This window comes from Bos mutus, chromosome 7 (assembly GCF_027580195.1).
Source record: "Bos mutus isolate GX-2022 chromosome 7, NWIPB_WYAK_1.1, whole genome shotgun sequence".
NCBI classification, from domain to species: Eukaryota; Metazoa; Chordata; class Mammalia; order Artiodactyla; family Bovidae; genus Bos; species Bos mutus.
This window is the reverse complement of record NC_091623.1, coordinates 54,759,895-54,772,159: the sequence shown is the minus strand read 5'-3', so window position 1 is coordinate 54,772,159 and position 12,265 is coordinate 54,759,895. Positions and strand designations below refer to the sequence as shown.

General features: G+C 52.1%; 1 protein-coding gene and 1 long non-coding RNA gene across 2 annotated transcripts; both read right to left on the bottom strand.

Moving 5' to 3' along the window:
* Positions 1-966: 966 nt before the first annotated feature.
* Positions 967-10,432, bottom strand: MRPL4 (mitochondrial ribosomal protein L4). Its single transcript, XM_005910847.3, has 9 exons — positions 10,107-10,432; positions 9,955-10,021; positions 9,726-9,876; positions 6,209-6,260; positions 4,253-4,370; positions 3,234-3,340; positions 2,986-3,095; positions 2,827-2,903; positions 967-1,757 (listed from the first exon to the last, which is right to left on the bottom strand). The coding sequence occupies exons 1-9, from the start codon at positions 10,161-10,163 to the stop codon at positions 1,612-1,614; spliced, it is 885 nt and encodes a 294-aa protein (XP_005910909.1). The 5' UTR covers positions 10,164-10,432; the 3' UTR covers positions 967-1,611.
* Positions 9,060-9,669, bottom strand: LOC138988509 (uncharacterized). The gene is made up of 2 exons (XR_011464770.1): positions 9,583-9,669; positions 9,060-9,525 (listed from the first exon to the last, which is right to left on the bottom strand). It is a non-coding gene; the product is annotated as an uncharacterized lncRNA (long non-coding RNA).
* Positions 10,433-12,265: the final 1,833 nt, after the last annotated feature.

The window sequence follows — 12,265 nt, the reverse complement described above, 5'->3', positions numbered from 1 at the left end:
TGAGCAATTTCCCGACCCAGAGATCGAACCTGCGTCTCTTGCATCTCCTGCATTGGTAGGTGGATTCTTTACCACAGAGCCAGCTGGAAAGACCCTCCTAGTCTGTCGTGCTTTATGGTAGCCCAGGAAACACACACATTTTATGCCCTGATTATTAGAAAGAAAATTCTAGACCCTAGGTCATTTTTTTCCGGTGACTTTTTCCATCCTTGATCTGGCTAAGGGATTCCAGTGTGGGGTAACAGGTTCTGACTGCTTTCTTCACTGTTTCCTGATGGCCATGTTGTGGACAACTGAGCCCCATTAAACACAGCTATGGGGCTGGGTGCTGTCAGGACAACAGATGTGTCTTTCTTGGGGCCTCGATGTCCCTGCAGAGCTAGTGAGAGGCACAGGCAGAAGCTGGTAATGGTTTGGGTTTAGCCCAGCATTCCCCACCCAGCCTCTGTACACCTTCCTACTACTGGCTCCAAATAGCTTTATCTTCTTAAAATATTTAAAAAATTATTTTTAAAAATCGAAACATAGTTGACTTACAATGCTGTGTTAGTTTCAGGTGTACAGCACAGTGACTCAGCCATACATGCACGCCGACCAGGGGCTGAACTTGCACGCCCTGTATTGGAACCTCAGAATCTTAACCACTGGACAGCCAGGGAAGCCTCAGATTTTTCTTTTTCCCTCAGTCAAATCTGAAACTTTAAGGATCATAATTTTTGTCCACTGAGGACGTTCAAAGAGTGTGTTGTGAGCTCTCGAGGGACTCTCGAGAGGCATTCCAGAGATGTTTTCGGTGTCGAGCTGCCCAGTCGATGGGTCTCTTTGGCTGCCTGGGTGGGCCTGCAGGCCAGATGCAGTTTCAGCCAACTTTAAAGAAACAGACCACATTATTCTGTAGTCTGTGTTGTGACTATTAAAGAGATAATAACTTGGGGGTGGGGCAGACTTAAGAATCAGTATGTCCGCTTGGTGTTTTTAAAAAACATTTATTTGCACATTTACTGACCACATTGATCCTGACTCCGTGTTTAGGGAAAGTCCCTGTGATGGAAGCCCCAGTTTCCACATTATACCCATTTGGAGAATCAGGCCCACAGCTGGATGGAAGGATGGTAATAAACAGGACCACAAGCCCCATCAGGGATACAAGCACTCGGTCAGAGTGCCTGGGATTGGGAGGCAGCACCAGTGGGTTCTCAGAGATGGCTGCTTCTCTGCTGTGCGCTCCCCAAGGCTGACTCACCCTGGCAAAGTTGATCCTGGGTCATTTCTACGAATGGGGTCTCGAGGCAGCTAGGCACCCAGGGACGCCCAGCACCAGGGGAAGCACCGAATGGAATTACTCACAAAACGGCCATCAGCTGCAGTGCTTCCCCTCTTTGATTACAAAATAAAATGTATCTGACATGAAAGAGAGACGTGGGTCTCTGGCGAGCTGCCCTCTTCCCAGTATTGATGTCTGCTTGGCTGCTCTCTGGGTGTGGCCTCAGCCTCCCACTGGGACCAGGGGGCCTGGGATGGGGAGGCGTCTCCCAAGCCCACCCAGGGCTTAGCCTGGCTCAGAGCAGGAAGGAGGGTGGTCTGTGTGCCTGGGGGGCACGGGGTTGGGGCTCAGGGGAAGTCTCGGTAGGGCAGGCGGAAGGGGTAGAGGGGTGTGTAACGTGAGTCATGCCAGAGCAGCTTCTCTTCCAGGAAGGCGACGGTGGGCAAGGTCAGGACCAGGGTCTGGTGTTTGAGCATGCTGTGCACGTTCAGGCCTGGGGGGCGAGGGGAAAGGGGGGCACAGTTAGGGCCAGCCCCCCGTCCCCCAACAGAGACACCACAGTCTAGTGTAGGGTCCTGAGCCCGGCAGCCTGGGTTCAAACTCTGGCTCAGCTGCTCACCCCTGGGAAGACCCTGGGCAAGGGGTGGTCCTCAGCTCGTCAACCTCAACCAAAACATCCAGGGTACCCCGACTCTGCCCTGTGCCAGGGAAGGGTTCCCACCTCACCTTCCCGTTGGGGAGACAGATGATAAACAGAGCAGATGAATAAACACGATGTACTGAGGCGGGTCCATGCGGCTGCAGGGAGTGATGAGGGAGGGGGGGGAGGGGAGTGGAGGGAGAGGAGGGCAGGGAGTGCAGGATCTGTGGGCCTCCAGATAAGCCAGGTTTTTACCCTGAGTGAAGTGGGAGCCCTGGAGGGTGGTGGGCAGAGAAGGGACGGGATCTTAGTGAGGTGCTCAGGCGCCCTCTGGCGGCCGTAAGTGGGACTGGGCGGGGAATGCGAGATCAGGACAGATTTTGGCAGTTAGCAGGTGCCTGGGACCAGGACAGAAGCAACAGAGTGGGAGATGCTGGGGGCTGGCCCAGGGTGGTGAGAAGTTGTTGGATACTGGACACGTTCATAGACAGAGCTGACAGGGTGGGCTAACAGACTGGAATGGAGGAAGGAGGTCTTATGTGCAGTGATGACTATGAGACCCCCATGTGCTGCTGTCCAGGAGGCAGCTGGGCCTGCAATCAGGAGGCCAAGAGAGGGCTCTGGGGACTAGTCAACCCCTCTATGGATCGGGGGTCCTGCTCAGGGCAGCTCTGATCCTGTGTGTCTGAGTGAGGAGCTGGGTGAGAGCAGCCAGGGGGCCCTTGGACTCACTCCACCCCGGCACTGAAACCCAAGCTTGGACTGACGCGACCTCAGAGCGTTTCTTTAAGAAAGACATCATTCTCCCAGGCTGGGCTGGGCCAGCTGGGGGTTGTGTTGGGGAGGGCGGTCACTGCCCAGGGCCACTCCATGACTGAGTCAAAGATACAGGATGTGAACTGGCCTGAGGCCCTTTGCTCACCGATAGCCGGGATCAGGTTGAAGGTCTTGAGCCCAGATGTGGCTGCTACGACGTTCTGGGGCATGTCCTCGTGTTCTCTGAAATAGAGGCCAGGAGGTGAGCCCTGCCAAGGACGGAGCCTGCCTGCACCCCCGCCCCTGCCCGGCGCGGCCCCCTCACAAGTCTACAAAAAGGACAGAGTCGCCCCAGCGGCGGCAGCGGGCCAGCTCCGTCAGGTACTGGGGGTCTGTGGTGGGCAGCTCCAGGGAATCCACGATGTGCAGGTCATCCTGGTAGGAGGAAAGGACGGGCTGAGTCTCCTACTGCCCCCTGGGAGCCACTTGGGCCCCCCTGCAGCTACTCAGGCTCCCCTACCCCCACAGGCCAGATCCCAGCACACGTGGCTCCCGCAGGATCGGTGCTGTCACCTGGGCCAGCTTGACGGTCAGCGCCACCTTGAGGCCTTGCACCCGCACTTTCATGGGCAGCATGTAGTAGTAGCTCGTGGGGCCCCGGGGGCCGTGGGCAACACCTCCTGCAGGGGCAGAGGGATGTGTGAATGGGTGAAGGCCCCAGCTGGGCTTGGAGGTCAGAAATCTACCCCAGTGGTGGGCCCAGAGGTGGGTGGGGGGAGGCTGCTGGCAGCCAGGCTGAAGTGCAGCAAAGAGGGTGGGGGTGTCAGGGCGGGGTGGGAGCGGAGGATGGATCAGGCACCACCTGGGACAGGTAATTTCGCCTCAGAGGGGCCTGGTGTCTTCAGCCATCAATCCCTGAATGAGGATAATTCTACTTGGCTGCTCCCCCTGCTGGGCCCTGGGAGGCAGCAGGGGACCTGATAGGATCCCTCCCTCGTTCATATTCAGACAGAGGCTTGATCGCAGAGGGAATCAGGCCTGTGTGGGGCAGCACAAGGGGATTCAGGGGGTAGGGGGGACCCAAAGAGGATCATGGAGGGCTTCCTGGAAGAGGCAGGGCCCAAACACAAGGGAAAGTGAAAGTTGCTTAGTTGTGTCCTACTCTGCGACTCCACAGTCCATGGAATTCTCCAGGCCAGGATACTGGAGTGGGTAGTCATTCCCTTCTCCAGGGGATCTTCCCAACCCAGGGAAGGTTGAGAGGAATTGGCCAGGCAAATGGAAGATGACTGAGTCAGCTCTACCTGGTCAGGAGGGCGTGGAAGGGACAGAGCGGAGAGGGGGTCTACAGCCACCAGGGGCTGGAAGGCCAAGATGAGGGGCTCAGACTTCACACAGGAGCTAGGAGGCTTGGGAAGATCCCTCTGGGTGCTGTGTGAAGTGTGGGCCAGGAGAGGTGAGCTGAGAGGTGGGGCAGAAAGGGGCTGTGGCCACGGCCTGATGAGAGGTTGAGGCCAGGGCTGCGGGGACTTGCGGGGAAGTGCACAGTCTCGCCAACCTCTGACTGCACACACGTGGGCAGACCTGCTCACCTCCTCGCCAGATTGGGGAGCGGATGCTGCCGTGTCTGGCGCGCCCACTGCCTTTTTGCTGCCAGGGCTTCCGGCCACCTCCCCGCACCTCAGCCCTGGTCTTGGTCTTGGCGTAGCTCTGTGGGCACAGAGTGAGGAGAGAGTCAGGTTCACAGACAGATGCTATCGCAGCCGAAAGGCACCAGGCCCACTGACGGGGCAGTGAGCTGGGAGGACCGGCCCGCTGCTGGGGAGCTGGAGAGGAGGCACAGAGACTGGGGCTCCATCAGGTCAAGCACAGAGTGCTTTGGGAGGGAGAGAGGGATAAAGAAGTCAAGAGCTTCCTCCTCCACTCCAGAACGTCAGCCTCAGAAGGGCAGGGGCGCTGCTGCCTGGCACACAGTAGGTGCTTCGTATTTTTTGAATGATTTCCATGTGGTTGTAATTAAAAGGAAGGTAAGGGCTTCCCTGGTGGGCCAGTGGATAAGAATCCATCTTGCAATGCAAGGCACACCAGTTCAATCCATGGTCCCGGAAGATCCCACATGCCTTGGGACAACTAAGCTTGTGTGCCACAACTGAAGCCCACCCCCCGCTAGAGTCCATGCTCCGAAACAAGTGAAGCCACTGCAATGAGAAGCTGGTACACCACAACAAAGATTAGCCCCTGTTCGCCAAAACTAGTGAAAGCCGGCGTGCACCAATGAAGACCCAGCACAGCCAAAAATAAAATCAATAAATATATCTATTTTTAAAACAAAAAAAAAAAGAAGAAAACAACCTAACTTTTAAAAAAAGGAAAGTGGGGGAATTTCCTGGCAGTCCAGTGATTAGGACTCTGTGCAAGGGGCCCGGGTTCAATCCCTGGTTTGGAAACTAAGATCCCACAAGCCAAGTGGCCAAAAAATTAAGAATAAAATAAAATTTAAAAAATGAAAGGAAGGTGGGATATGGGGAAAGCTGTGGGGGTTAGAATCGGGGAGAGGTGTGGGATGGGGGATCCTGTGAGGCTTCCAATGCCAGGCTAATGACTTCATTCCCAGGGCCATGGGGAGCCAGGCAGGGCTCACAAGACTCGAGGTGGCCACATGAAAGGCAGGGGCCCTGACTGAGAACGGCATCTTCCATGCTCTTGGCACTAAATCCAAACACCCCACATTGCCCCTGCTGACCTCCAGGGCCACCCTGGGCTCCCTCTGATCCCACAGGCCTTTGCCTGTGAGGCTCCCACTCCCTCCATGCCAGCCCCACTGCCCCCTCTACCTACTTAGCTCCTGCCTATCACATCCCTGAGGTTAAATGCCCCTTTCTTCTGAGACAACTTCCCTAATGAAACATTTATAGGCATGGCTGCTTGACTCCCACTCTCCCATTCTGACTAGACTGGGAGCTTCATGAGGGCAGGGACCTTGCCTGTCATGTCCCCTAGCAAAATGCCCAGTGCGCAGTGGGTGTTCAGAAAATGCCTAGTGTGAATTCCCTGGTGGTCCAGCGGCTAAGAGCCTAGGGGTGGGTGTGGGCTACGGTCCATGGCGTCACAAAGAGCACGCAGGCACAGACTAGAGCTTCGTCAATAGAACTGTACTGTCTCACACTTCTGGAAGCCAGAGGTCCAAGATCAAGATGTTAGCAGGGTTAGAGGACTCCCCTCGAGGTCCAGTGGCCAAGCCTCCATGTTTCCAGTGCAGGGGGCCTAGGTTCGATCCCTGGGCAGGGAACTGGATCCCACGTGCCACAGGAAAGACCCAGAGCAGCCCAACAAATAAATAAAGGTATGAGTATAATTAGCAATACATAAAAATAAATCTTAAAAAAATTCTCAGTGCTCACATTTAAGAAAAAAAAAAAATGGCCCATTGGGGAATGGTTCAGGAGAGAGAAAATGAGGCCTGAGCCAGCCATCCAGAGAAGACACAGCACGGCCTTCCTCAGCCTCTGCCTCAGCCTCACCCCACCTGCCCTGCCCAGGGCACTCACAATTCTCTTGAAGTTCTTCTGCCAGATGGCAACCTGGTGCAGGATATCCAGCCTGTGAAGGAAGGAGATATAAGAGGGTCGAGTGCACTTAAAACCCTCCCCGCTCCATGAGATGAGAACCTGGGCTCCTCCCATCCACTCCCAGGGCCCTGCGGTCCACTCCAGTCCCTCTCCGGGCCAGCTCCAGTCCCTCTCCAGGCCCATCTCACACCACCTCCAGCCCTGCTCCATCTGTTCTGTCACTTCTTTACAGACTAGCTTGCCTCTCTGACCCTATGCCGTCCCGTACAGTGGATGGCCACATGTGCAGCTACTGAAGCCCTAAAAAGCGGCCAGGACTACACGACAGTATTTCATTTTTAAAAAAAAATATTTATTTATTTTGGGTTTCCCTAATGGTTCAGTGGTAAAGAATCTGCTGGCCAATGTATGTTCGATCCTTAAGATGGGAAGATCCCACATGCCTAGGAGCAACTAAGCTCGTGGGCCACAACTATTGAGCCTGTGCTCTACAGCCCAGGGGCCACAAGTATGGAAGCCTGGGTGCCCTAGAGCCCAGGCTCTGCAACAGGAGAAGCCACTGCAATGAGAAGCCTATGCACCGCAACTACAGAGCAGCCCCTGCTCGCCACAACTAGAGAAAAGTCCATACAGCATTGAAGACCCAGAGCAGCCAAAAATAAACAAATAAAAATTTTTAAATGTATTTATTTAATTGACTGCATCAGGTCTTAGTTGTGGCATGTGCGATCTTTAGTTTTGGCATGTGAACTCTGAGTTGTGGCATAAAGGATCTAGTTCCCTGCCCAGGGATCCAACCCGGGCCCCCTGCACTGAGAGTGCAGAGTCTTAGCTACTGGACCACCAGGGAAGCCCCAACATTTTAGACTTATCAGGCCAAATGAAATACATGACTGAAATCAATCTTACTTGTCTCTTGCCATTTGAGAGAAAAGGTGGCTACTGGAAGAACTGAAATTACACACGGGGCTCGCATTGGACAGGGGTGCCAGGCTGGGGTGCCAAGGGTTGGCAAACTATGGTTTGGTTCAGTTCAGTTCAGTTGCTCAGTCATGTCCAACTCTTTGCAACCCTGTGGACTGCAGCACACCAGGCCTCCCTGTCCATCACCAACTCCCGGAGCCTACTCAAACTCTTGTCCATTGCATCGGTGATGCCATCCAACCATCTCATCCTCATCAAGGTCTTTTCAAATGAGTCAGTTCTTCCCAACAGGTGGCCAAAGTATTGGAGTTTCAGCATCAGTCCTTCCAATGAATATTCAGGACTGATTTCCTTTAGGCTAGACTGGTTGGATCTCCTTGCAGTCCAAGGGACTCTCAAGAGTCTTCTCCAACACCACAATTCCAAAGCAGCAATTCTTCAGCGCTCAGCTTTCTAAATCCAACTCTCACATCCATACTTGACTACTGGCTTTGACTAGACTTTAACTAGCTTTGACTAGATGGACCTTTATTGGTAAAGTAACGTCTCTACTTTTTAATATGCTGTCTAGATTGGTCATAGCTTTTCTTCCAAGGAGCAAGCGTCTTTTAATTTCATGGCTGCAGTCACCATCTGCAGTGATTCTGGAGCCCCCCAAAATAAAGTCTCTCACTGTTTCCCTTGTTTCCCCATCTATTTGCCATGAAGTGATGGGACTGGATGCCATGATCTTAGTTTTCTGAATGTTGAGTTTTAAGCCAACTTTTTCACTCTCCTCTTTCACTTTCATCAGGAGGCTCTTTAGTTCTTCTTTGCTTTCTGCTATATGGTGTCATCAGAGAAGGCAATGGCACCCCACTCCAGTACTCTTGCCTGGAGAATCTCATGGACGGAGGAGCCTGGTAGGCTGCAGTCCATGGGGTCGCTGAGGGTCGGACATGACTAAGTGACTTCACTTTCACTTTTCACTTTCATGCATTGGAGAAGGAAATGGCAACCCACTCCAGTGTTCTTGCCTGGAGAATCCCAGGGACGGGGGAGCCTGGTGGTTGCCGTCTATGGGGTCACACAGAGTCGGACATGACTGAAGTGACTTAGCAGCAGCAGCAGCATATGGTGTCATCTGCATATCTGTGGTTATTGATATTTCTCCCGGCAATCTTGATTCCAGCTTGTGCTTCATCCAGCCCGGCATTTCAAATGAAGTATTTTATGGTTAGAAAGGCCAAGTCTGGCCTGCTGCCTGTTTTTGTAAATATGCTTGACTAGAACACAGCCACGTTCATCCACTTACTCATTGTGCACAGCTGCTTTTGTACTGCATCAGCAAAGATGAGTAGTTGCCATGGAGACATTACAGCCTTCAAAGCCTATAATATTTACCCCCTGGCTCTTTACAGAAGCTTGCCGTCCCAGCTCTAGACTGGGAGCAACATCAGCAACCTCGGTGCTCATTCATTGCTATATCCCTGACACCCAGAATGGAATCTGGCACCTGGTAAGCACTTCCTAAGTATTTACAGAATAAATAAAATGCTGCCTCTCTCTCTCTCTCTCTTTTTTTTTTTTTAACCTTGCAGCATGTGGGATCTTATTTCCCCAACCAGTGATGGAACCCATGTCCCCTGCAGTGGTAGCTCAGAGTCTTAACCACCAGGGAAGTCCCAAAATACATTGTTTTTAATTTTTTTTTTTCCTTTGGTCACCTCTTAGCAGATTGGGATTCTGTAAAAACAGGGGACAAACCATACAAAAATTATAGTAATAAATTAACAGCAGTTATTATCTGCCAGACACAGTAGACATAAGAGACATCAAACTCCTTTGCAAGCAGAAACTTAGTCCTGGGAGTTGGCCCATATACTGTTGAGTATATAGTTTACAAGCTATGTGACCATAGGCAGATTTCTTAACTTGCTTGTGCTGTTTCTTTAGCTACAAAATAAGAATAAAAAATAATAAAAAGGAATTCCCTGGCAGCCCAGTGGTTAGGACTTTGCACTTTCACTATGGAGGGCCTGGGTTCACTCCCTGGTCAGTGGACTAAGAGCCCACAAGCCACATGGCCAAAAAAAAAAAAAAAAAAAATGAAGTTAAAATAAAATAAAAATAAAATGCAAATAGGCTGAGCCAGACACACAGTACGGACTTAACCACTGTTAGTACCCATTTTTGCAAAAACCAATAACAGCAACAATAATCAACATTTCTACAGACCGTATTACGGGCCAGAATTATCTCATTTAATCTCTTGAGGTTTGACAGAATGGTGACATCGAAACACAGGGGGAAGGTAGGATTCCAACCCAGTCACTAGGGATACAGAGCCCTGTGCCCTTAACCCTCAGAGAACGTTACCTCTCAACCCTCACCTTCCCACAGAGCCCTGTGCCCTTAACCCTCAGAGAACGTTACCTCTCAACCCTCACCTACCCACAACTCTGAAGCAAGAAAAACCATCATTCCCTTTTGACAGCTGGAGAAAATGAGGCTTGAACCTAGGTCATCCTGATTCCTAAACCCCGATCCTCATCCCTCTGCCACCCAGTTCACCATTTCAGCTCCCACTGACCTGGGCGCCGTAGAGAAAACGTCTGGGTGCAGTTCGGTCAGACCGACGCGCTCCTGCTCATAGCCCCGCAGAGATTCAACCCAGGCCTGCACCGGACGCCGGTGCAGGGGTACCGGGAGCTCGCACCTGCGCAGTACGGGTGCCTGGGGACCTGGAATGATAGGGAAGTCAGGAGTAAGGGTCAGAGTTCCCAGTCGCCACCCTTCCTGAGGTGACCAAGCAACTTCACCTGCGTTCGCCAAGGGTTCTGGTTTCTCCGCCGACTGCACTGCCTCTTCTGTCAGCGCGCTCAGGCCCTGTAAACGGTGGGAGGGAATGAGAGAGAAGCCCCGGGCCCTCCAACTTTTATCCTCCGACCCCGACCTCCGTCCTCGGCCTCACCCGGCAGCCCCTGGGCCGAAGCCAGGCCCGGGCCCCGGCCCGGACTAGCTGCTGCATCTTCGCGTAGCTCTCCACGTTTAGAGAGGTCAAGGCTTCCTCTGGAGTCTAGCGACGCCTCGAGATGACGTCACGCCCGCGACACCGCCTGCTCTGCTTGTTTTCGGCTTAGGAAAGCGGAGCATGCAAGATCGAGGACCGCGGGGCTCGCCTCAGCGTGCCCCCACCTCCGCCCCAAGACTAACGCCCCAAACCCCAATTTTCTCTGCAGGTCTAAGAACCCTCTGCAACCCCGGGAGTGCGAGCCCACAGTGAGAAACACCGCCCCTTCGTCGGTCCCGCCCCCAAAGGGCCTGAGGGAATCCAGCCAATGAAACCTCCCTACTCAAAGGACACGCTCCTCATTCAGCCAATGAGCTGTTAAGTATGAAAAAAAAGTTCTGGGGCGGGCACTAAAGGGAATATGGCCAATAGTTGTTACGCTTTTATGTCGGCCACGCCCTCTAGGTCCCGCCCCATTGGGGCCCCGAAGTCTCTAAGTTGCGGTTTCTACAGGAACGTGGATTTTTGTTTGTTTAAATGCAGGGCTTTATCTCCCGCAGAAAGCCCTCAGGATAGGACCTGGAGGATAGATCCCCAGGGTATGTCCCCGTTCAATGCCTCAGGTTAGGGATGTGTCTCCCTCATCTCCTTGGCCAAGATGTCGCGTCTCATACAGCCCGAGTTCTCAGAGAGCACAGTGGGAAGTCCACAGATCCTAGCTTGCTCTCTCGTCCCCCTCACAATAGAAATCCAAATGCTCATTTAAAAAAATAATTTTATTCATCTATTTGTTTATTTAGGCTAGTTCTTCCTTGGTGCGCGAGGTTTTCTCTAGTTGTGGGGCACGGGCTTCTAAATACAGTGGCTTTTTTTGCCGAGCACGGAGCTCTAGGTGAGTGGGCTTCAGTAGTTGGGGTGCGTGGACTCAGTATTTGAGGCCTCTGAGGTCTAGAGCACAGGCTCAATAGTTTTGGCTCACAGGCTTAGTTGTTCCAGGGCATGTGGGATCCTTCGTGACCAGGTATCGAACTCGTGTTTCCTGCATCGCCAGGCCGATTCTTTACCACTACTGAGCCACCAGAGAAACCCCAAATGTTCCTTTTCTAGGTTCTTTGCCATGTTCCCCATCGGGCCTCCAGGCGGCGCCACGACCACATAACAGCCTTTCTTGCCAGGCTCAGTTCAGTTCAGTCGCTCAGTTGTGTCCGACTCTGCGACCCCATGAATTGCAGCACGCCAGGCCTCCCTGTCCATCAGCAACTCCCAGAGTTCACTCAAACTCACGTCCATCGAGTCGGTGATGCCATCCAGCCATCTCATCCTCTGTCGTCCCCTTCTCCTCCTGCCCCTAATCCCTCCCAGCATCAGAGTCTTTTCCAATGAGTCAACTCTTCGCTTGAGGTGGCCAAAGTACCGGAGTTGCAGCTTTAGCATCATTCCTTCCAAAGAACACCCAGGGCTGATCTCCTTCAGAATGGACTGGTTGGATCTCCTTGCAGTCCAAGGGACTCTCAAGAGTCTTCTCCAACACCACAGTTCAAAAGCATCAGTTTTTCAGCGCTCAGCTTTCTTCACAGTCCAACTCTCACATGACATACATGACTACTGGAAAAACCATAGCCTTGACTAGATGGACCTTGCCAGGCTAGACCTGAGCATTTGGCTGCCAGCGTGATTTGGACCGAGTTCAGTGGCTAAGAACGTGTTTTCAGAGACAAATTCAGTGTACTCATCTGGAAGATGGGGAGGTTGTAAGATTTGATGAAATGATTGAGGCAAAGCATGTCATGCGTGAAACATGCAGAGCATTATTATATTATTATTATTAATTGAAGGTAAGTTTTGTCATCAAATCAAGACAAGAACCAAGGCAGGGAAAGGGTTGGGCACTGGAGGACCTGAATGCTGTGCTAAAGATGTAAGACATTGTTTCTTTTCTTTTTAAATTTTCATCTGATATATGACATATGGATATTTTTGTGAAGTATTAATGAAAATTTACAATGTTATATTTCATTGTGTACTCTACTCTTGTAAGAACTGTGAATGTGTGTTTTAAACTTCACACACTTTGCAATTTCAAAAGGTCTTTTAAATCCTTTATTTTGTACAGTCTTGTT

Coding starts and splice junctions, on each gene's coding strand:
- MRPL4 (XM_005910847.3), bottom strand. CDS start 10,163: ATGCAGCAGCTAGTCCGGGCCGGGGCCCGGGCCTGGCTTCGGCCCAGG. Junction 10,022..10,106: donor TTCGGCCCAGGGGCTGCCGG/GTGAGGCCGAGG, acceptor CACCGTTTACAG/GGCCTGAGCGCGCTGACAGA. Junction 9,877..9,954: donor AGAACCCTTGGCGAACGCAG/GTGAAGTTGCTT, acceptor CTATCATTCCAG/GTCCCCAGGCACCCGTACTG.